At 37.5% G+C, this 23,326-nt stretch overlaps 1 protein-coding gene across 1 annotated transcript in view; it reads right to left on the bottom strand.

Moving 5' to 3' along the window:
• Nucleotides 1–259: 259 nt before the first annotated feature.
• Nucleotides 260–23,326, bottom strand: part of NKAIN3 (sodium/potassium transporting ATPase interacting 3) — an 838,213-nt gene continuing 815,146 nt past the window's right edge. The window contains exons 6-7 of the mRNA XM_072604673.1: nucleotides 20,413–20,492; nucleotides 260–1,134 (exon numbers count right to left, since the gene is read on the bottom strand). Coding sequence (XP_072460774.1) covers nucleotides 1,111–1,134; nucleotides 20,413–20,492 — 104 coding nt within the window. The 3' untranslated portion in view covers nucleotides 260–1,110. The remainder of the gene's footprint in view (nucleotides 1,135–20,412; nucleotides 20,493–23,326) is intronic.

The following is a 23,326-nucleotide window of genomic DNA, read 5'->3' as shown; positions in this document are numbered from 1 at the left end:
TAGTTAATAAGTATAAAGTCAAGCTAAGGAAAACCAAGATTATTCATGACAGTTCTTTCTACCTCAGAAAATGATTTTTCTAACTTACTTTCTTAGTTAAGCTGTCAGAAGAACTGGGAAACCTAGGTACTTAATAGTTACTACTTCGTGAGAGATATTTACAAGAATTTCACATTACACATACTAAAAGGAATGTATCCCAAAGAAAGTTTCAAGATTGTTATTGGAACTGTGACTTTGGACAACTTGCTTCCCTGTCTAGGCCTCAGTTTCCTCACCTGTCAAAAGAAAGGGTTGAATTACACGATTTCCAGCTCTTCCAGCTCTACTGTTTTTAGTATCCATGGGTGGAGTCAAAAGTAGAAAGGGGGCAACTTACAGGCATGTAACATATGGTAGCCCTGGTGTGAAAGATGTTGTGCCAACTATATTCATTTGAGTCTTCTTCAGATTCATAACCTTTAAACAAACAACAATGGAGCAGGAAAGGAGCAAGGAATGATATTGGAATTTGGCAACGTAGAATGATGACTCTTTGAGCATTGGAAATGCCAAAGCCAAAAGATTATTCCATGTTGTATAATTTTGAAAAAATAACCCATTAATAGTCACAATGCCTGTTAAGTCATTTTTACACATATGACGTTTGTCACAGTGTCTACCCTGGCACGTATATTCCACAGATATTCTTTGCTGACAGACTCTACCCATCACAGTCCAACCCCATGTCCTTTAGGAAATGCTGACTTAATATCTCAACAGTACACACATATAATTCTCCTGGAAGTTGTCTGTAGTTTCTTTTTGTTTCCATGCCTCACACTAGATATTATACAAAAAAATTAAAAACTTTTTTTTTTTTTAACAATTTACAAATGTCCATTGAAGGAGATGATGATTTAAAAAATACCCACCTAAGCACCTACAATTTGTCTAGTGACAATGCTAATAATACAAATGTTGTGACTGATGGATTCAGTGACATGTGGTAAAACGGAGAGGAACAGTCCAGCCCCCATCAAGAATTCCAGATGTGCTGCATCTTCAGAAGCACTTTTAATTTGGGGGAGCTTTCCTTTCAAGATCGACTTCCACAGCTGCAGAATGGAGTCAGTGTCCATTATTTATTTCGACCTGAAACAGAAACAGGAATTTGTTTAAAGCAAGTAGTTCAACCTTCTTCCTGCAAGTAGTTCAACCTTCTTCCTGCTCATTTACCATCATGAGATAGTGAGCTCCCCATCAACAGAGGTATTCCAGCAGAGGCTGAATGACCACTTGTTAGGATGGTACAGAAGCCATTCATGCATTAGATCAGGAGGTTGGAGTAGATAATATTTCAGGGTCCTCTTAATTCTAAGATTCTGTGGGACGGTGCTTTCTTCCCCCAGTCTGTTTGCTTGAAATCGGTGGGTATAGAATGTTTAACACCCTAACATTTCTGATATTCAGGTTGAAGGAGGACCACATATCTGAAGGAAAAGGCAGGATTGGGCTCTTGGGAGAGATACAATAAATTGTAACCATAGCTAAAAGTGAGGGCAGTAGAGTACAGACGTTGGCACTGGTTGTGTTATGGGGTAGGCAAGTAGTTCCCAATGACTTTTGCTCTGTAAATCCTTATAAACAATAACAAAGTGTATTATGAAGCCCCAGAACAATTAATTAATCAACTACTCATAATAGCCTTTATAATTATTTACTACTTAAGGTACTATTCATTTAACTGCTGTCTGCTTCAGTTTTCTCACATGTAAAACAGGGATGAGAATTTCACCTACTTCTCTGGGTTGTTCTGATGATAAAATGATAGATATTTACAAAGCACTTTTCAAACCTTAAAGTGCCCTATAAATGCTTTAGTTATTGTAATTATTCAATCTTTTTTCTTGCGTAAACTCAATTGCTCAAAGGTCGTTCAATCACACTGAGACTTAAGCTTCTCTTGATCATCTTTCGTCAGAGGCTACAATACTAGTTCTTTAAGTCAGGGTTCAGTTAAGGTAAAACTGTAAATTAGTCCAAATTTGTCCTTAGCATTCTCTTTTCTGTACCTTTTCTTCTCCCCAGGGGCATTTCCTCCATTTTCCGCGTCAATTTTCCGCGTCAGGTTTCCATTTCCCTCATGGTCCCAACAGAGCCTATCACATCCTGTTTCTAGTATATAAACGATACCTTACAGCGTTATTCATAATAGTTGAAGGTATTCATACTTTCTTGAAAAAACAACTTTTAAGATACAGGGGGAATTTTCATGGCATGATCCCAGCATGAGACAACCTATATGGAAAGATTGTCTCAGCATCTGGGGAGTTTCTAGGTGCCCCTAAAAATCACACTACATGGGTGTTTGCCCATTCCAACTACATGGAGTGTTCTGTGTGGTCATTTTTTGGTAGAGATCAGGATTAGACTAGAACTTCGGAATAGAATGAGAATATATAATGTTGGACAGAGATTCTAGAAATAGCTTATGGAGAATTAAGTATCTTCTTCTGTGTCCATGGTGGGAAGTGGTGTGGGGGGAGGGAAGGGAAAAAGGGAGATGCAGAGGGAAAGAGAGCTGAGTAGGCAGCTGCTACTATGTTAATGCCTTTCCTTTGAAAAAGTGCCAAAGGTAGTAGATATTTCAATTTGTACTCCACCTGTCCAACACTGTTAGCCATAATCTCAGCTCCGCCATAGCTTATCCAAAAGTCTTAGTGCAGTTTTAAGCTTTAAAGAGCTAGGAGCAGAATTACAACTAGGAGTTTTTGTACCTAGGGCAAGCCCCACAAACTATGCCTGGATCAAATGTCAGGAAAGGCATCCTGAGCTGAGAGAAAGGCACCACTCTGGCGGGAGGGGAGAGACACCTTAGGACGTTACCCTGACTCCGACCTCACCCCTGTGGAAGGAAGACTTAGGACACTAGGAGACTACTTCTCAGTAATCTGCCCTCTACAACTCCCTCTCTCACTCTAAGAAAGTGGGTCATTTTGTAGGTTCTTGATAACTAGGGAAGAAGGAATTGAGAAGGCAATTCAAAGCCAACATCTTTCCTCCAAATCCCACCTCTCCAAATCCCTCAAAGTACCATCTTAAAGCTAATGTGATTATAGGGATAATCTTTATTTACTTATTTTATTTATAATAGGGATAACCTTTATTTTACAGAAGAAATTTAAAAACCAGTAAAGGAAAATAACTTGCTCCCTGTCACAGAGTTAGTTTCAGGCAACTCTTCTTGAAATCAAGGATGAACTGAGGTAAAGTCAAATCGAACCCAAATCTGATAGTTTCTGAGACTGTTAGAACTGGATGTGGTCTTAGAAACCAGCTTCTCCAATCCCTTTATTTTACAGAGCAGGAAAAAAAGAGGCCTATAGTTAATTTTAGAGCTGGGACTAATATCTTGCATTTATATAAAGCTTTACAATTTGTAAAGTGCTTTTCATATATCCTCACAACAACAACCCTGTTAAATAAATGCTTATGTTTTCTCTGTTTTACAGATGAGGAAACTGAGGCTGAGAGACAATAAGTAACTTGTCCAGCTAGGAAGGGATTGAGGCAGGATTTAAACTCAGGTCTTGTTCATTCTAAGTGCTGTGCTCTATCCAATGATCACCTGACTGAAACCCAGGTCTCTTGACTTAGGGTTTTCAGATAGGATTTTGAAATTTAGCCTGTTCTTGTATCCTTGTTTCCAGATCACTCAGTCTTCCTGGCTACCATTGGCAGAAAAGTTTAAGAAGTCTTGTAGGGCAAAACTTTGAGGGAAAGAAAGAAGAAGGCAATGGAACCTATAGGAAGGACTCAAGTGCTGTCTCCCTTTTCTGGCTTTGTCTAACTTGAAATCCCCTGCTGCCCACAGTTTCTTCTCCTGTGGGAGTGTGTGCTGAGAAGAGATTTAGGACTCTGAGGTTTAGTGAAGCATTCTTCTTTCTTTGGCAATGATATACTGATAATAAGATCGATTTAGAGTAAGGGTAAGGAATCTATTTTTTTTTTTCTTTTGAGGGTCACTAACCCACAGAAAAAATGAAGAATCATTTAAGAAAAAGTTTTGGTGTATTTTCCTTTCAGGAAAAATGTCTTAGCTGTTGGTTCTTAAAGTCATGAACAGATAAAGTACAAGTCTATTTAATAAATACGACAAATTAAAAAAATGTACCTCATGTCTACATGATGGACAGCCAAATGATAGACAAGGGTCAAGGGTCAAATGTGGAAGGGACAGTAAAAAGGGGAGAAGGAAAATGTACAGAAAGAAATAGACAATCATACAGAAAGTAAAAGACTGAGAGATAAAGATCAAGGAAGATGGAAACAGAAGTAGAAAGGCAAATAGAAACAGAACTACACAGAAAGAGTGAAATAAATAAAGATCCCATCCAAGAAGCATTTAATAAGCAACTGCTATGTATTAGGGCATTTGGGGTACAACATCAAAATGAATATTAGACTCTGTCTTCAAGAAGCTTATGTTCTGCTGGGGGTGGGTAGGGGCGGAATACAATTTGTATGCAGGTTAGTCTACGTCTGGTGATTTGAGGAATAGAGACTATTTGAGGAGAAACACATAGGAGGAGGCTGAACCTCAGCTGAGCCTTGAAGGAAGGTGAAGGATTTTAAGAGACTGAGATGGTGAGGGAGAACATTGCAGGCACAAGAATGGGAGACGAACTCTGACATTCAGGTAACAGTAAGTAGGCCAATTTGGCTACAATAGTAAAAGCTATACTTATAGCTTTTATGGCTTGCAAAGCATTTTATGTATATAATCTCATTCATTCTTCACAACCACCCTCTGAGTTATTATACATGGGGCAGGGGATAGAGTACCAGGCCTGGAGTTAGGAAGACCTTAGTTCAAATCCTGCCTCAAACATTTAATTAGCTGTGTGACCCTGGGCAAGTCACTTAGCCCATTTGCCTTGGTTTTCTCAACTGTAAAATGGGAACAATAACAACGTCTAACTCACAGGGTTGTTATGAACATCAAATAAGATAATAATTGCAAACTGGGTCTCTGATAAAGGTCTCATTTTTCAAATATATAGAGAACTGAATCAAATTTATAAGAATACAAGTCATTCCCCCACTGATAAATGGTCAAAGGATATGAACAGGCAGTTTTCAGAAGAAGAAATCAAAGCTATCTATAGTCATATAAAAATGCCCTAAATCATTATTGATTAGAGAAATGCAAATTAAAACAACTCTGAGGTACCACCTTATACCTATCATATTGGCTAATATGACACAAAAAGGAAAATGACAAATGGTCGGAGGAATGTGGGAAAATTGGGACACTAATGCACTGCTGGTGGAGTTGTGAACTGAGCCAACCTTTCTGGAGAGCAATTTGGAACTATGCCAAAAGGCTATAAAACTGTGCATACCCTTTGATCTAGCAATACCCTTCCTAGGTCTGTATCCCAAAGAGATGAAAAAAAGGGAAAAAGACCTGTTTGTACAAAAATATTTATAGTGGTTCTATTTGTGGTAGCTAAGAATTGGAAATCAAGGGGATATCCATTCGTTGGAGAATGGCCAAACAAGTTGTGGCATATTATTGTGATGGAATATTATTGCGCTACAAGAAATGACAAGAAGGATGATTTCTGAAAAAATCTGGAAAGATGTACATGAACTGATGCGAAATGAGGTAAGCAGAAGGAGGAGAACATTGCACACAGTAACAGCAACTGAAGAACTGTGAATGACAACTATCCAAGACAATCCCAAAGGACTCATGATGAAGCAGGTTATCTGCCTCCAGAGAAAGAACTGATATTGTCTTAATACAGACTGAAGCATGCTATTTTTCACTTTCTTTCATTCTTTTTTTTTTTTGTTTGAGTCTTCTTGTACAAAGTGACTAATATGGAAATGTTTTACATGATTCCATATGTATAACCTATACCTGATTGCTTACAGGGGGTGGGGAGGGAGAGAGAAAGTTTGGAACTTAAAACTTTAAAAAAATGTTAAAAATTGTTTTAATTTGTAATTGGGGGAAAATAAAATATTATTTCAAAAATACTGTATATAGTGAAGGGCAGCTAGGTGGCACAGTGAATAGCACACTTGACCTGGAGTCAGGAAGATCTGAGTTGAAATCTGGCCTTAGACATTTACTAGCTGTGTGACCTGGGCAAGTCACATAACCCTGTTTGCCTCACTTGCAAAATGTGCTGGAGAAGGAAATAGCAACCATTCTAATATCTTTGCCATGAAAACCTCAGATGGGGTCACAAAGGGTCAGACAGGACTTAAACATGACTACACAACAAAAAACACGAAATAAGTGGCACAAGTAAGTGGCACAAGTAAGTGGCAAAGCTGGAACTTGAAGCTGGATTGTTTGAGTCTAAGGCTAGTGTCTTTATACCACTCTGTACCACACAGTCAAATGGGCATTCTCTACATACACACTGTAGAAAGGCTTGTTGTTGTGCATTTATCTTTTTAGCCACATGCATCTATGTGTCAAACCATACTGTGGGCAACTGAATTTTTAACTACTAAGAATGATAATAACAGCTCATCCTTTTGTCTCCTTCTTCTCTGCAGCTGTGTACACTATTCTCCATGCTTGGATTGTCATTTTATGGAAACTTGTTGAAACCCTTACCCTTCCTGTAAGGCTCAGCCCAAGCCTAGCAAAGTGTCCATAACATGGTAGGCATTTCATAAATTCTTGTTGAATTAATGGATGAATGAATTACATCTCATCCATATAGCCCTCCCTTTTCCCCTTCAGCTGAGATCACTGGATCTCATCTTTCTTATGTGTCTTGTGACATTCTGTTTCAATGTATAAAAATACACTTTATATTCTAACTCAGTTATCTGTGTACATATCAGTTCCAGTCTTCCCTTCCTCTCTCCTCCCTTTCCCAATAGAATGTATATTCTTAGAGGGAAGGCCTGGGACTATGTCAGTTTTCATTTTTGTATCCATAGGACCTTTGCACATAATTTTATAATTAACTATAAAATAAAAGGTCTGATTTCCAATAACCGCACATGAAAATTAATCTCAGTTCAATCATCTTATGCATCTACCACTACTTGGGTCCTGAAAAATCATGATTGAGTGATTGAGCCAAAACTTACAGTAGCCAGGGTCAAAGGGAAAGTATTCCAAGGAGCTAAATACTGATATAAGCCCCAAACTCGCAGGGTGTTAAGTTAAGCTCAGGGGGAGCATGTTATGAATTCACATCTGTAAAGTGTTTTTTTTTTAATAAACTCTAAAGCTCTATATAAATGCTATCTATTATCAGCTAAGCATTACAATCTTTAGAACATATTACTGCTTCAGCAGATTGGATTCTTCCTGGAGAGTTAATGAGTCCTTAAGTGACCTTTTTACTTCTAGGGACTGATTTAGACACCTGGGAATATACTATTCAGTACAAAATTTTGGAGAAATGAGCAGTGGTAGCCCTATTTAAGTATAAACAGGTACTGCACAGCAAAGAATTGATCCCCATCTCTCCTTATTCAAGTGTGAATACTAAAAACTGAATATAAGCAGAATAAAACAGAGGCAGGGATGTCAAGTTAGCCTCTGGAATCTTGGTGAGCACTGGTGGAAATAACAACATTGCAAAACGAACTTCAAAAAACTTAAGAACTGTGATCAGTTTACTAGAGGAGGATTTCTGGGTCAAGTGACCAAGATGGAGGACTAGACACTTTTTCCAGATCTTAGGACCTTTTAAACCTCTCCAAGATAAGAATTACATGCAGAAGATATAACAAAACAATTTCAGTTGTCTTACTTGTCTAAGATACCAAGAACCCAGTGAGAAAACAACCCAGTGAATCAAAGTACAAGTCTAGAGAAGTCTAATTCCTAATGTGCTCATTTATCACTCTTTTCCCCACCAGGCACCATTCTCTGCTAGGACTGTACTTGCAAGTTGGCACACAGGCTTGTAAGAGAGCTCTGCTCTGAACATCTCTTTTCCTATTTTCCTGTACTGTGGAAAACCAAAAGGCAGAAACTTTCTTTGGCAGTAATGGCAGCACTCTGTGTGGCAACAATATTCGGTTGAAGAACTGAGGAACAGAAGGAACTGGAGAAGGACCCTAGAGAACATGAGGCTCTGCCATATTTGACACAAAGAGGCCTGGCATCCAACTGGGACAAGTTCTGTCATCACAGAAGTCATTTGTAACAGAGACGTAACTGGTGAAATGTGAATTGCCCAGTGTATGAGGGAGCTGAAACAACTATGAGGTCCAGACCTTGGAAAAACTTGTCATCAAAGGAGAAAGAGTCAGAAAGTGACCAGTGGGGAACTTAAGGGGAAGAAAAGACTGAAATTATGAAAGATCTTGGAAGGAAGAAAACTCAGTTAAAGAACTTAAGGATAAGCAGATGAACCAGTGAAAGATATTATTAACAGAAAAGAAAATAGCCTTCAAGTCATCTAAATGAATACAGATGTCTGTGAATGGCTATTATAAGACATAGGAAAATGAATTGATAGCTGATGAAGCATAATGAGAATCTAAAGATTCTTAGGAGAATATAGAGCTATACCACAATGTTCCTGAATGCTTCAAGAGAGAAATGAGAATTGTAAAATTAGTATTTAAGGTCTGTACAGGAGAAATCAGCAGAAGAGAGAAAACTTAAGCCCATGGTGGTAAATTTCACCAAGGAGATAGAAGAAAGAATAACTAATTAGGAATGTAAATGCACAGAAATGAAGGACAGTCTGGATAAAGAGAAGCAAAAAGAATTGTGATCGATGAAATGACCAGACACATTTTCAGAGGACTGATGATGAATCAGGATACCCAGCTCTTAGCAGAGAGGTGATGGACTCAAGATGCGTAATGAGAAACACATCTTTAACAGAGCCAATGTGAGAATTTATTTTGCTTTACTATGTATATTACTTGCAAAGGTTTTGTTTTTCTATTTAACTATTTTTTCACTGGGGAAAGTGAAAGCATAGTTAAAACACTTTTTAACTGAAAAATAAAAGAAACAAAGAAAAGAACATAAAAAGAAAATTGACTCTGTTTTAAAAACTACTTCCTCAGAGTATCTCTCCCCCTCTTAATTTAGTTCATATATGTCTATTGATATATGAAAGGCAAAGTGGATAAAATACTGGCCCCACAGTGGAGAAGACCTGGATTCAAGTCTTATATCTGACACCAATTAGTTTTGTAACCCTACAATAAATCACTTGGTCTTTTAGTCCTAAGTAATTTTCAGAATTGGAATATGGATTGTCATAATTGGGAAAATGCAAGTAAGCCTATACAGCTGAACTGTAGGCTAAAAGACAAGAAGTACAAGAAGACTAGAAAAGTAGAAAGAGGTTTATGAAGGGTTTTAAATGCTTAAAAAGAATTTTATGTCTGATCCTGGAATTAACAGGGAGCCATTAAAGTTAGTTTAATAGATGGGAGTGTTACAAGGTAGAAGCTGCATTTTTAGGTCAAAGCCCAGCTTGCATCATATAGTAAGTGGCAGAGCTAGGACTCTGAATTCCTGAGGTACTTGCTAGTAACCAGGTGGGGTGGATATTGCCTGAAACATCTTTCTGTTAGTAATCAGGGTGAAATGGGATCAGAGAGCATGAATGGCCCTATGGAATAACAAAATTGATGCAATCTTTTCTACTTAGTGCAAGACAGATTTTTAGAATTAATAAGTGCTATGTAGAAAACATTTAAAAAACCTTAAGAAAGTTTCAATACATGTGAAAGGCCCCCTAATGATTACTGTCATTTTCTACAATTTCATAGTGAATTGCTAGGTATCTTTCAAGTTAGCTTTGTCCTTTGATTTATCCTTATGTTCTAAACTGAAAGTTGTCTTTTGAAAAAATTGAAAAAATAATTAGTCACCAGTGGCCCAGGACTCCCAAACAAAAACTTCCTAAATTCCAAGGTGAAGCAATCATTTCTTTTTGTTATACCCTAGCCAAGGTTCCATGATTTTCACCTCAGCAACTAGTACTTCCTTGGAGAAAATGAAATGTAGCATAAAAAGTCCTTTATCTTGGTTCTTCTACCTTTTAAAGGATGACATTATCTTTAAGACAAGATAAAAATTATCATCCTTTTTGCTTTTACCAGAAATTGAACTTTATCATCTGTAGAGAGTTTCATCTGAAAATCATCCACAAGCATGGCAAACACCTTTGGTGAGCACGTGTATTTTTGTTTTATTTCTTGTTTAATATCAATGATCAGAAGATGGTCAATTTTCTCTATTATGTATACCAAGTAATCTTATATGACCTTAAAGCAGATATCTACACACACACACACACACACACACACACACACACACACACCCTCCATAGTTAGTAGAGGAATATTTTAAGAGTATAGCTTTTAAGTGCCATCTAGGTGGCAGTTAGGTGACACCACAGTGCATAGAGTGCTGGACCTGGAGTCAAGAAGATCCATCTTCCTGAGTTCAAATCTGACCCTAGACACTTACCAGCTGTGTAATCCTGGGCAAGTCACTTAACCCTGTTTGCTTCAGTTTTCTCATGTGTAAAATGAGCTCAAAGAGGACATGGCAAAACCAGTCCAGTATTTTTGCCAAGAAAACCTCCAATGGGGTCATGAAGAGTCAGACACGACAGAACAACAACAAATCTAGGTGGCCTAATGGATAGAATGCTGGACTTAGAGTCAGAAAAACCTGTGTTTGCCTCCTACCTAGACATCTCCTTGCTGTGTGATCCTGGATAAATCACTTGACTTCTCTGGGCATCCATTTCCTAATCTGTAAAATGAGGGAGTTGGATTCCATGGCTTCTAAGAACCCTTCCACCTTTTCATCTATGATCTTGTACATTTTTTTCTGCCAAATAAGCTTTAAAAAGTCAACAATAATGACAACATCTAACATTTATATAGTGACTATGTGCCAAGTACTGTGTAAAGCAGTTTAAAAATATTATCTCGTTTGATTCTCGCAACCATGGGAAATAGATATTATTGTTCTCATTTTACATTTGAGGAAATTGGGGTTAAGTGACTTTCCCAAGCTCCCACACATAGTAACTTTGACTGGACTTGAGCTCAAGTGTTTCTGATTGCAGGCTCAGGGCTCTGTCCATTGTACCACCTAGTTGCCCATGAGCACAGCAGGATCTTGTATTTTTAAACATAATTAATCCATCAATCAACAAGCATTTATTAAGCATTGTTAAACATATGCCAGGCACTATGTTAAGTGCCAGGAAAGTATGAAACAGTTTCTGCTCTCAAAGAACCCAGATGGTAAGGGGTGGGGGGAGGTTGTGGTAGAAATGATACATCAATAGGTATATACATGATAGACATAAAGAAGAAGGAAGGTGAAAGTAGAGGGAAAAACTCAATTGTAATAATGATTTTCAATACTATTATTAATCATTTTGGTAGTAAAACTATGGATTGTAGAGATTCAGGCATGACTCCTAATAATTGATTGAGAAATTTCCTTAGACTTCACCAGAACCTACAGTATTTGGTACTATTTCTGATGAGTTGTGTCATCTTTGAGTGAATTCTGGCATATAGTTAATCTCACTTTGAGCATGTATAGTCGCTCACCCATTAGATTTACTTATTACAATTGCTACTTTATACATAATAAAGTGATGGACCATATCCAGCCTTTTGCCCTTTTTTTTTTTCCTCTGAAGTTGGAGAAAATGCTTAAAAATGCTTTCTGAATAAAATATTCAATGGAAATCCCATGGACAAGTGAAATAGCATGAGTAGTATAAGAATACAAGAGTATCCCTATACAAAAATCTTGCCCTGATGTCTCAACATGGAAAAGTTGATCATGGCTCTGTGATGGCTAAATCAGGGGAGAACATGTTCAGAGAGATTCTACAAAGCTAGGAAAATTCAGGCTTACTTGAATTACTTGACATGTTGGTGGATTGTTTTCCTGTTGTTATCTAAAAGTATCAGCTTCAGTAAGTATAAAGATGTTCGTCATCAGAATATTAATCATTAGGGAATAATATTTTGCATCTCAAGAAGCATGAAGAGTTGGATCTTTGTAGGTGTGAGGAGTAATCAAACCTATAAAATCATGACAATCACATAATATAATGGAAACAATTCTGGTGGTAAAGTCAGATGACCTAGGTTCATAATCTTGGCTCTATTACTTATGTCCTATACCTTAAACAAGTAAGTCACTTAACCTCTCTGGGCCTTGGCTTCTTTGTCTATAAAATGAGAGAGCTGGCCTCTCAGTTCCCTTTTAGCTTCAAATCTATTAATCTATCATCCCGACTTGTTCTTATGGCCCTGAAATCCCTCTCCCCCTTTTCCTCCTTCAACAAATTTAGATATTCCCCTTAAAAAGATGTGAATTTTAATTTTAACTCAAGAAAAGCAAGTTAAATATGGATTACTTTGATATTTCAAAGAATTCCTTTCCCTCCCTTCATCAGATTATAGCCCCTCCATGACTTAATACAGAATCTTTATGACTTTTTGCAGAATACATATGTATATATACACATACATACATTATGAGGTATTGTTCAGTTTTGTGTCTATATGTAACTCAGAAGGTCAACCATTAGAATACCTATCTACCATCTATCATCTATCTGTCTGTCTATCCATCTATCTATCATCTATCTATCTATCTATCTATCTATCTATCTATCTATCTATCTATCTATCTATCTATCTATCTATCTACCTACCTACCTACCTACCTACCTACCTACCTACCTACCTACCTACCTACCTACCTACCTACCTACCTATCTATCTATCTATCTATCTATCTATCTATCTATCTATCTATCTATCTATCTATCTATCTATCTATCTACCTACCTACCTATCTATCTATCTATCTATCTATCTATCTATCTATCTATCTATCTATCTATCTATCTATCTATCTATCTATCTATCTATCTATCTACCTACCTACCTACCTACCTATCTATCTATCTATCTATCTATCTATCTATCTATCTATCTATCTATCTATCTATCCATCTATCTCTCCACACACACAGACACACACATATAAAATCTAGTGGCTAGTCTTTTGATATATAGATATAGAACTGAACAACCTGTAATGATGTCTATATGCATATGTATATGACATATACATAAACTTTAACATAACATATATATACATAAACACATATTATATCTAGTGGACACCTTTTGATGATGAACTAGGCGTAACTAGACTAACCCATAGATGAAAGACACACAATTTGAGCCTGCATTCCAAGTCTTTTTAGCTTGGTAGCACCTGATAGAAATCAGCATGGCCTTCAACCATTCAAGACCTCTATTCTGCCATTTTGGGGCCCTGAATTAAGACTTTAGGGGAGACAAACAAGGAACAGCCCTTCTAAATAAGGCTACCTTTCTAATCCCGGTAAAGCTCTCTGTTCTGCAGTGGTACCTGTAGGTATGAGGGGGATTCTCCTGGTTTTATGAGCAAAGACCTAATCTCAGAAAGCCTGGCTTTATGCTTCAAGGAGATTAAAGGGACTTAATAAAAGTTAAAAACCAGTGTTCATTTCCACCTCTGACTATTCAGAACAAAAGATAGGCTTCTCCCTTGAGCTACTGGGTGGCATTATAACATTACTGGACCATTTACAATTGAGTAAAATAGTAAGTGGATTATTAAAAGAAATCAAGCAGACAGGCTGGTGCAGAACAGAAAAATGCTGGCAGGATTTGCATACTGGTGGGTGGCACAGTTCACTGGCTAAATTGTTTCCCACCCATTGGCTTTAATTCAGATTTACTTTGATCCTTGAAATCCTTGCTCCCTTCATAGACAAAGGGTATATTCATATTCATCTGACACATAATATACATAATCTGTCAAAACAGAAGCTTGCTTTATTGCTTTCCACATCCTGTAGCTGTATGCCACCTACAGCTGAGTGAGTGCCTTCTGTATCTCAAACAATGAATCTGTTTGTTAAGGAGAATGGGACAGCTAAAGCATGGCCCCCAGGTGACCTTGGGTGGACATTTGATCTCTCCCTAAAACCTCAGAGATGAACAAGACCTTAATTATGTCTAATGCATCGCTTTCCTTTTAAAGATGTTTGACCTTTACTTTCAAGCAGTGCTCTAGGTAAACCTTCTCAACTAGATGGGTGTTTTTTCCTATCAAGTTTTTTAGTGAAAGACATCTTCTTGCTTCATTGTTCCCTTGCTTCCTCCTTCTCTCCCTCTTTTCCCCTTCCCTTCCCTTTCCCCTTCTCTTTCTCTCTTTCCCTTTTCCTTTTCTCTTCCCTCTTCCCCTCCCTTCTTCCCTCTTTCCCTTCCCTTCTCCCTTTCCCTTCTTTTCTCCCTTCCCCTTCTCTTCTCCCTTTCCCTTCCCCTTTCCCTTTTGCTTTCTCTTTCCCTTTCCTTTTCCCTTTCCCTTTCTTTTCCCTTGCCTTCCCACTAAATGTTTCTCAGTTTCACACCTTATGATAACGTTCCCATTCTCAATGCATTTGCATGGGCATATGTACTTGGAATAAACTCTTTCCTTATCTCTTCCTGTTAAAATCCTTTTTCATCTTTTAAGCCTCACTGCAGATGCTCTGTCCATGAAGTCTCTTCAGTTCTCACAGCTGCAAATAAACTCTGATTTCTCACATTTGTTGAGGAAAGATCTTTGTTCTCCTTTGTCCTGATTACATACTACTTTGATTCAGTCTCATTTATGTACATGCCTTATTCCTCCTATTAAACTGTAATCTCCTTTAAGGTAGGGACTGTGGCTTTTCATCTTTGTGTCCCCAATGCTTAATAACATCTAAGAGGTGAGATAAGACATATGCCCAAATAGCTCTAAAGTACCAAAGAATGAGAGACTAAAGTGTTAGGAAAGCCCAGAGCAGTAAGAAATCACTTCTGATAGGGAGATCAGGGAAAGATTGATCCCTGGTCAGCACAAGAGTGGGATAGGAAGGAGAAAAAAAAAAGACAGAAAAAATAGCTTAAATACAGGTAGGAAAGGAGTATATTCACTTATTATAAGAAGTATAATCTGGCAGGAGCATCAATTTTGTAACAGGGAACAGTAAGGAAGTGACTGGGAAAGTTGGTTTAAGGTAAACTGTGGAAGGTCTTGAAAGATAAAGTAATTTGAATTTTATTTGGTAGGTAATGAAGAATAAGGCAGCTAGTTGGCTGAGTGGATAGAGTCAGGTCCTGGAGTCAAGAAGACTGGAGTTCAAATCTGGCCTCAAACACTCATTAGCTATGTGACCCTGGGCAAGTCAATCTCTGTTTGTCTTAATCCATTGGAGAAGGAAATTGCAAACCACTCTAGTGTCTTTGCCAAGAAAACCTCATGGACAGAATGGTCCAACACAACTGAAACAACAATGAAGAAACGCTGAAGGTATGTGTGGGTGTGTGTGCGTGTGCAGGGTAGATATGGTTAATGTAGGGTTTTCATCGCCTGCCAATCTTTTTCACAGGTGTGATGCTCTAATTTGTAGTGAGCAAAATTCCTGAGCAAAGGTTAATCTGTTAATAGAATGTTTCAATATCTAACATCTGGATCAAGAAAGGCAAAGTTAAGGAATATATCCCATGGTACTTGCTACCCGTACTTCAAGGAACATACTGATAAAATGGTTCATAGACCTGCAGCTCAAGGTCTTTAGGCCTGGCATCTTTCTCTGCTGATAAATTCATGACATCAGCTATGAGATGAGACAGATTATTCTTGATTCCTTTCTCTTTCCTTTGCCCTTTCAATCAATCATTTAATCAGTGGATAAGCATCTATGGTTGTTGTTTAGTCCTGTCTGAGTCTTTGTGACATCTTTTGGGCTTTTCTTGTCAAAGACACTGGAGTGGTTTGCCATTTCCTTCTCCAGCTTATTTTACAGATGAGAAAACTGAAGCAAATAGGGTTAAGTGACTTGCACAGGGTCATAGAGCTAGTAAGCATCTGGGGCAAGATTTGAACTCAGGTTTTCTTACTCCAGGCATAGTGCTCTATCCACAGAGTCATATAGCTGCCTGCAGTAAGCATATCACTGTTGACTGTTTGGTAGGCCTTCAAGCACTGTGCTAAATGCATTTTGTTGTTATTCACTTGTGTCCAACTCTTCATCTGAAGCCAGATTTGAACTCAGGAAAATGAGTCTTCCTGGCAGTCCTGTTGCTCCAACTAGCTGTCCGATGCCAAGTGCTGGGGGTACAAAAAGGGCAAAATCACAAAAATAGTACTTGCCCTAAAAGATTACACACTAAGGGAGGATATAATATGTAAATTGATTAGTAGGTAGAAAATACTTATGAAGAGAAAGGAAGGTAACCTTAGATAGGAAGGGTCAAGTGGATTGGAGGGCCAGGAAAGAAGTAACCATCAATTGGCCTTTCTATTGACCCTGAAAGGAAGCCAGGAATTTCAAACAGTTCTGGGAACAGGACCAACAGACAACAACTTGACTTCTCAACAATTATTGCCTTAGAGTCCCTGGGAAGCAGGGAAACTGATGGAGCGTCACCGACATATGCCAGAGATGGGACTTTTTCTGTATATAAGGGAGATGCTTATAAGCCATTTTCCTGCTGTCAGCTTACAAACTGGGTCCCTATATTATGTTTAATGGGGGAATGGATCAATGTCTAGTATATTATTTAGGAAAGCCACAGACTAAATAGAAATACCTTTATCCCAAGGAATCACAGAGAAACCAGAAGCTGTGTCCTTTAGCCTAACCATGAAAGTCATTTGTGATGAAAAATTTTGCTTCACACATGTAAGCTTTGAGTATGGGATGACCTTCACTTCTCTGGTGTGGCCACTGGTTTACCACAGAATCACCCTTTTATATAACTTATGCTTCCAACTGATGAGGAAAATAGACAAGAATCTGATTGCCTCATATGTCCTCCAACAACCCCATCTGAATTCCTAACTTGAGTCAAAACTGGAGAGGTTCTAGTTAGGACGTAGGGATCCTCAGAGAAGGTTGCTGCAACAGTCTGAGAGGGATACATAGTTCACCTGAGCCACTGAAGTCATTTATGCTTATTAAAGATAGCTAGGTGCTTTCTTCATATGGATTCAGCAGTATGACGTTGGGCAAATCTCTTACCGTTTCTGGGCTCTGGTTTCTTTACCTGTAAAGTATATGTGGATCAGATTATTTCTAAGGCAAGGGTTCTTAATCTAGGGTGCTTAAATTTTGTTAATTTGGTAATTGTATTTCAATGTAATTTCCATTGTGATCCTGTACATTTTATTTTATGCATTTAAAAATACTATTCTAAGAAGGGGTACATAGATTTCATCAGATTGACAAAGGCACCTGAGATTCTAGAACCAGAGGGCAAAATAAATATTCAAGGAATCCACAGAACACCGCATGAAAGAGATCCAAAAAGAGAAACTCCTAGGAACATTGTGGCCAAATTCCAGAACTCCCAGGTGAAAGAGAAAATATTGCAAGCAGCTAGAAAGAAACAATTCAAGTATTGTGGAAATACAATCAGGATAACACAAGATCTAGCAGCTTCTACATTAAGGGATCGAAGGGCATGGAATAGGATATTCCAGAAGTCAAAGGAACTAGGACTAAAACCAAGAATCACCTACCCAGCAAAACTGAGTATAATACTTCAGGGGAAAAATTGGTCTTTCAATGAAATAGAGGATTTTCAAGCATTCTTGATGAAAAGACCAGAGCTGAAAAGAAAATTTGACTTCCAAACACAAGAATGAAGAGAACCATGAAAAGGTGAACAGCAAAGAGAAGTCATAAGGGACTTACTAAAGTTGAACTGTTTACATTCCTACATGGAAAGACAATATTTGTAACTCTTGAAACATTTCAGTATCTGGGTACTGGGTGGGATTACACACACACACATGCACATGCACACGCACACACACATAGAGACAGAGTGCACAGAGTGAATTGAAGAGGATGGGATCATATCTTAAAAAAAATGAAATCAAGCAGTGAGAGAGAAAGATATTGGGAGGAGAAAGGGAGAATTGAATGGGGCAAATTATCTCTCATAAAAGAGGCAAGCAAAAGACTCATTAGTGGAGGGATAAAGAGGGGAGGTGAGAGAAAAACATGAAGTCTACTCTCATTACATTCCACTAAAGAAAAGAATAAAATGCCTACTCATTTTGGTATGAAAACCTATCTTACAATACAGGAAAGTGGAGAATAAGGGGATAAGCAGAGTGGGGGGGGATGATAGAAGGGAGGGCATGGGGAGGAGAGTGCAATTTGAGGTCAGCACTCATGGGGAGGCATAGGATCAAAAGAGAATAGAAGTAATGGGGGACAGGATAGGATGGAGGGAAATATAGTTAGTCCTATACAACACAACTATTATGGAAGTCATTTGCAAAACTACACAGATTTGGCCTATATTGAATTGCTTGCCTTCCAAAGGGAAGGGGTGGAGAGGGAGGGAGGAAAAGAAGTTGGAACTCAAAGTGTTAGGATCAACTGTAATGTTCTTACCACTAGGAAATAAGAAATACAGGTAAAGGGGTATAGAAAGCTATCTGGCCCTACAGGACAAAAGAGAAGACAGAGACAAGGGCAGAGAGGGATGATAGAAGAGAGAGCAGATTGGTCATAGAGGCAATTAGAATGCTTGGCGTTTGGGGGGGGAGGGGAGAAAAGGGGAGAAAATTTGTAACCCAAAATTTTGTGAAAATGAATATTAAAAGCTAAATAAAAAAAAAAAATCAAAAAATCAGATTGACAAAGGCAAAAAGGTTAAAAAGAAGGTTAAAAACTCCTGCTCTAAGGTTATAGGATTATAGATGCACAGATGACAGGGAATTTAAACATTGTGAATTGAACCCTTTATAGATAAAGGAACCAAGTTCCAGAAAGCTTTAGTGATTTGTCACATAGTTTGCAAGTAACTGAGCCACAATTCAAACCGAAGTCCTCTTCTAATACCAAATTCATCACCTTTCTCATCATCCCAAATACTTGGCTTTCAATTCCTTTTCAATAATTTTTGTTCTATACTTTCACATATAAATGCCATTCTCTTCAGCAGAGAAAAAAAGGGAAACACAATAGGAGTTGATTCACGCTCTGTTTTCTGTCATCTTGTCATTTTCATCTCTACCCCCCACCCCAAGCTGGGTCCCTCTCTCTTCTTGGAGCTTCTTGCCCCCAGTATAGCTTTAAAAAGGTCATTTCTGTTTTTAATCTTTTCATTAGTATTCATTGCAAGCCTCATTTCATTTGTGGCTTTGTCATTCCTCACATTATTCTTATAAGATCACTTTTATATTCATACTATTCATCCTTGGTTATCTACCCTTGCTTCCATATTCTATAAATGTCTTTTTAAAATATGCATTGGTTAATGAATTCCCTGAGCCACTAAAATGGTCTCTTTAGACAACTCCATCTTTTCTTCTTCATCAGTATCATCTGCATTTTTGTCTTCAGACTCTCATTCTTGAAAATCTCCCATTCATTTTGAGCCAACTTCCCCAGAAAAAAAATTTCTTTGCTTTATGGTATGCTACCTATTTTTAACCTGGGCTTTTTCCATGTGATCTTACAAAATCTATTCTAGGACCAGTCTACTTACCTACCTACTCATTTACCTTTTTCCTTTCATCTTCTTTCCTTCCTTCCTTCCTTTCTTCCTTCCTTCCTTCCTTCCTTCCTTCCTTCCTTCCTTCCTTCCTTCCTTCCTTCCTTCCTTCCTTCCTTCCTTCCTTCCTTCTTTCTTTCCCTCCCTCCCTCCTTTCTTCCTTCTTTCCTTCCTTCCTACTCTTTTTTCTTTTCCTCCTTCTTATTCCTGTTATATCTTTGGTAAAAAGGTGATCTAGGCTTTTCTTTTACATGACATGTTATAAACTCAATTAATGAATATACATCACTTAGTAAGATGTTCTCCCTTTCTTTTGCTCTTACCATTTGCCTCCATTATTTGGAAGACACCGAGTCAATCTGTAGAAACTGGTAGAGAAATGCTATGATATAGTGAACAGAACACTGGATTTGGAGTCAGAGGAGTTGGGGTTGAAAATCCTGCCTCTCCCACTTGCTGCTCATGTGACCTTGGGAAACTCATTTAACCTCTTCTAGTTTTCTCATCTTTAAATGGGAGGTTTAGACTAGATGACCTCTGATATCCCTTCTACTTCTACATCTATGATCCTAAGTGTTCCCTTCAGCAGACTAAACAACATCATGTCTTTATTCTTCCTGTAGTTAAATAAATGATTTAGATAATGAAATGGTAACCTATCCTTTGAAAAAAAATAACAGGCTATGTGTAAAATGTCTTTCTTTAATATCAGTGATTGTAAGTTAATATAAAAATTAGTAGCAATTTGTCCAAATTCATTCTGGTTCAGGTTAGTTCTGGCCAAGTTAGAAGGATTAATATTTTCCAACTTATCACAACCTTACTTACAGGTTTAACAGGCTTTAATTCAACATGATCCTGGGGGGACTGATGATAGGAGTGTGTGTCAAGTCCACCTATGAAGTCAACTGAAAATATAACAACCAATATAAATATATAGATGGAAATGAAAAATACACATAAAACTGAAGATTTAAAATAGAATATACAGAAATAAAAATTATTCATGTCTGAAATTTACCATAACATGGAAAATAAATGTTTTTAATACATGACTAAAATCAATAAAGTCAATGAACAAATAAATGACAGGGGAAATGTAAGAGACATTTGGAGCTTTTAGACTGAAAAATAAAATCCCCTATTTTTATTGGTTTTGGTGAAAGACAAAATATCAGAATATCGATTTATTTATAATGCCCTCAGAATAGTCATTTTTATATGTCAAAACCTATTTTTTTTTGCTACAGACGCCACTTTTTCCTAATATGTTTTATTCATGTTTTTAAAAGTCTTTCAAGAAGTCACCTAATAAATCTCTTTGACTCTTGAGAAGACTCCTCTTAATACATCCCAGAGAGAGTTAACTTTGTCTTTACAATATTCAAGGGAGTTTTCATACCCCACCTTGGCAAAGTTACCAGATGTCTCACTTCCCCAGGTTAGAATTTTCTTTCTAAGTGTTTGTTCTGAATCCCTCCTGTGTCACTCAAACTCTTCTCGTCCAATACTTATTTCAACCATTAATTCGAATTTATTTTAACTGCAGCTCAGGTGTCCTTATGTTCTTCTATAATTATCAATCAATTTGAATGAAGATTAAGTTATATTACATAAGTACATATTTAACTGGTATGATGTCAAATAGTGCCCCTGTGCATGTCTGAATACATACCTGTGTGACCTTGGGAAAGGCACTTGCTTTAAGTCTCAGTTTCAATACATGAAAAATGAGGGGGTTGCCCTAAACGATCACTATTCTTCTAGCTCTAAATTCCATGAAGTCATCATGAATCCCTCAAGTCATTTATTGTTCCTAAAATGCTTTCTATGTGTATTCCTATATTTGCAGACATATATCTATATACAATAACATAAATATACATATTTCTCTGTGTATACATACACATACACAAACTTATGCACACACACAATGTGTCCAAAGTTTATTCAAAGACTTTGTCATAACCTATCCCAACAGCAATCACTTAGGTGAACCAACACTGACTCTCATTAACAAGAACTCAACTAGAAATTAGATTTGGGTGTGGATTTTCCTTAGTCACTCTTCCTTCCTCCCAAAATTGTGAATCATTTTATTACTTTTACAAAATTGTATAACTGTTTCTGTGAATGAATCAAATTCTAAATTGACTCAATGTTATAATTCTAATTAAAAAATTATCAAAGACTAATTATAATGGAAGAGCAACTGAGGAAGGGGCTGTAGAGACGAAGACATCATACTACAGGGAAAGAAATGCTTTCTTGAATATAATTTTGTACCCAGGGACATGATCGCGTCTACAGCATGCCTGCATCCATGTGATAGCAAGGTGTTTTATAATGGGGGCTAACCATAGCGAAAAATACTATGTCATGTTAATAGAGCAAAGTATAAGATCTTAGTCACCATTTTACCTCCCACATCCCTACTTTTGTTCTTCAAAACATCTGGCAAAGTGCTTCCAATCCCAATTTCCACTAATCATATCTTCATTATACTTTTAGTTTTTGGTAAGTCAGGCTTTGTGAGGATCAAGCTTTGTGGGGAGCAGGAAGGAGGAATGACTAAAAAAAATTGAAGCTAAAAAATTTAATGTCAATTATGGTTTAAAAAATAGCTGGTCATTTAAAATACCCTATTCCTTAGCCATTCTGGGAAAGTGAAATGTTACATATAAGCGTTGGCTCAGGAGTCAGCAAGGATCGCCTTTACTTTTAGATCTTACTAATCTATTTCCTAGGCCAAACTCAAACAAAGCACATAACTGCCAAGTCACCCCTTAGAAGAAATAATGCTTCTTGTAATTGAGACTCTTTGCAATTACCCCCTCTAGTCACCTCAAATCTCTGAGAAGGATGCTAACCAAGTGGATAGGTAGATTGTAAGAGTTGCTATATATTCATAGTGACATCTTGCTGCATGAGAGCAGTATTGTGTTTTCACCTTGTAAAAGATATACAACCACTTAAAACTTCATTATTTGTCTATAGGAAAGCTAAGTTCATAAGCTAAATTTCCTTTGGATAATTCAGTACTCAAGAGTCATGCTTAATTCCCTACTCAGTTTTCTCATACCTAGTTTGCGTTATACATAAGCTAAAGAGATCTCAAAGATGATTGATTTCTGCCCTCTTCTCCCCATGCTGGTCTTCAGGGTAAAAAATGTGCAGGGTGGGCATAATGAACACTGCTGATTACTGACCCTGACAGCTTCACATGACAAATAATTCATCACATGCCCTGTGAACCTGAAGGCTCTAGCTTCTTGGGAGCTGGGAGAGCAATCGCCTACAGCTGAGTGTTTCTTGGTGTGGTTCAGACCCAATCTAAGTGCTAATGCCTTCCTGCCCCTATGGAAATGAGATTGGTTCTTACAGTAAATCTATAAGTAATATCTAGAGAGAGTTTTGTGGACTTGGGATTCTCCATTTCTTCACCCATTGCATAGCTCTTCTATAAAGAGCCTTCTTCTGCAGTAAGAGTACAGAGTAGATTTTTCTCTCCCTCTCTATCTTTCTCTCTCTCTCTGTATATATGCATGCATGCATTTGGGGGAAATGAACTAATATTGAAATAAGTCCATTTTTATTGTAGTGTGATATCTGTACTTCAGATTTTATAAGAGATGATTATCATTAAAAATATTAGGAAGTTCCATTCGTTTTTGCTGCCTTCAAGATATCCCTGATTTGAAATATGAAAAAAAACCCTGAAAATATCTTGGATTGTTGTATT

Source organism: Notamacropus eugenii, chromosome 4, assembly GCF_028372415.1.
Source record: "Notamacropus eugenii isolate mMacEug1 chromosome 4, mMacEug1.pri_v2, whole genome shotgun sequence".
NCBI lineage: Eukaryota > Metazoa > Chordata > Mammalia > Diprotodontia > Macropodidae > Notamacropus > Notamacropus eugenii.
This window is presented reverse-complemented; position numbering and strand designations above follow the sequence as displayed.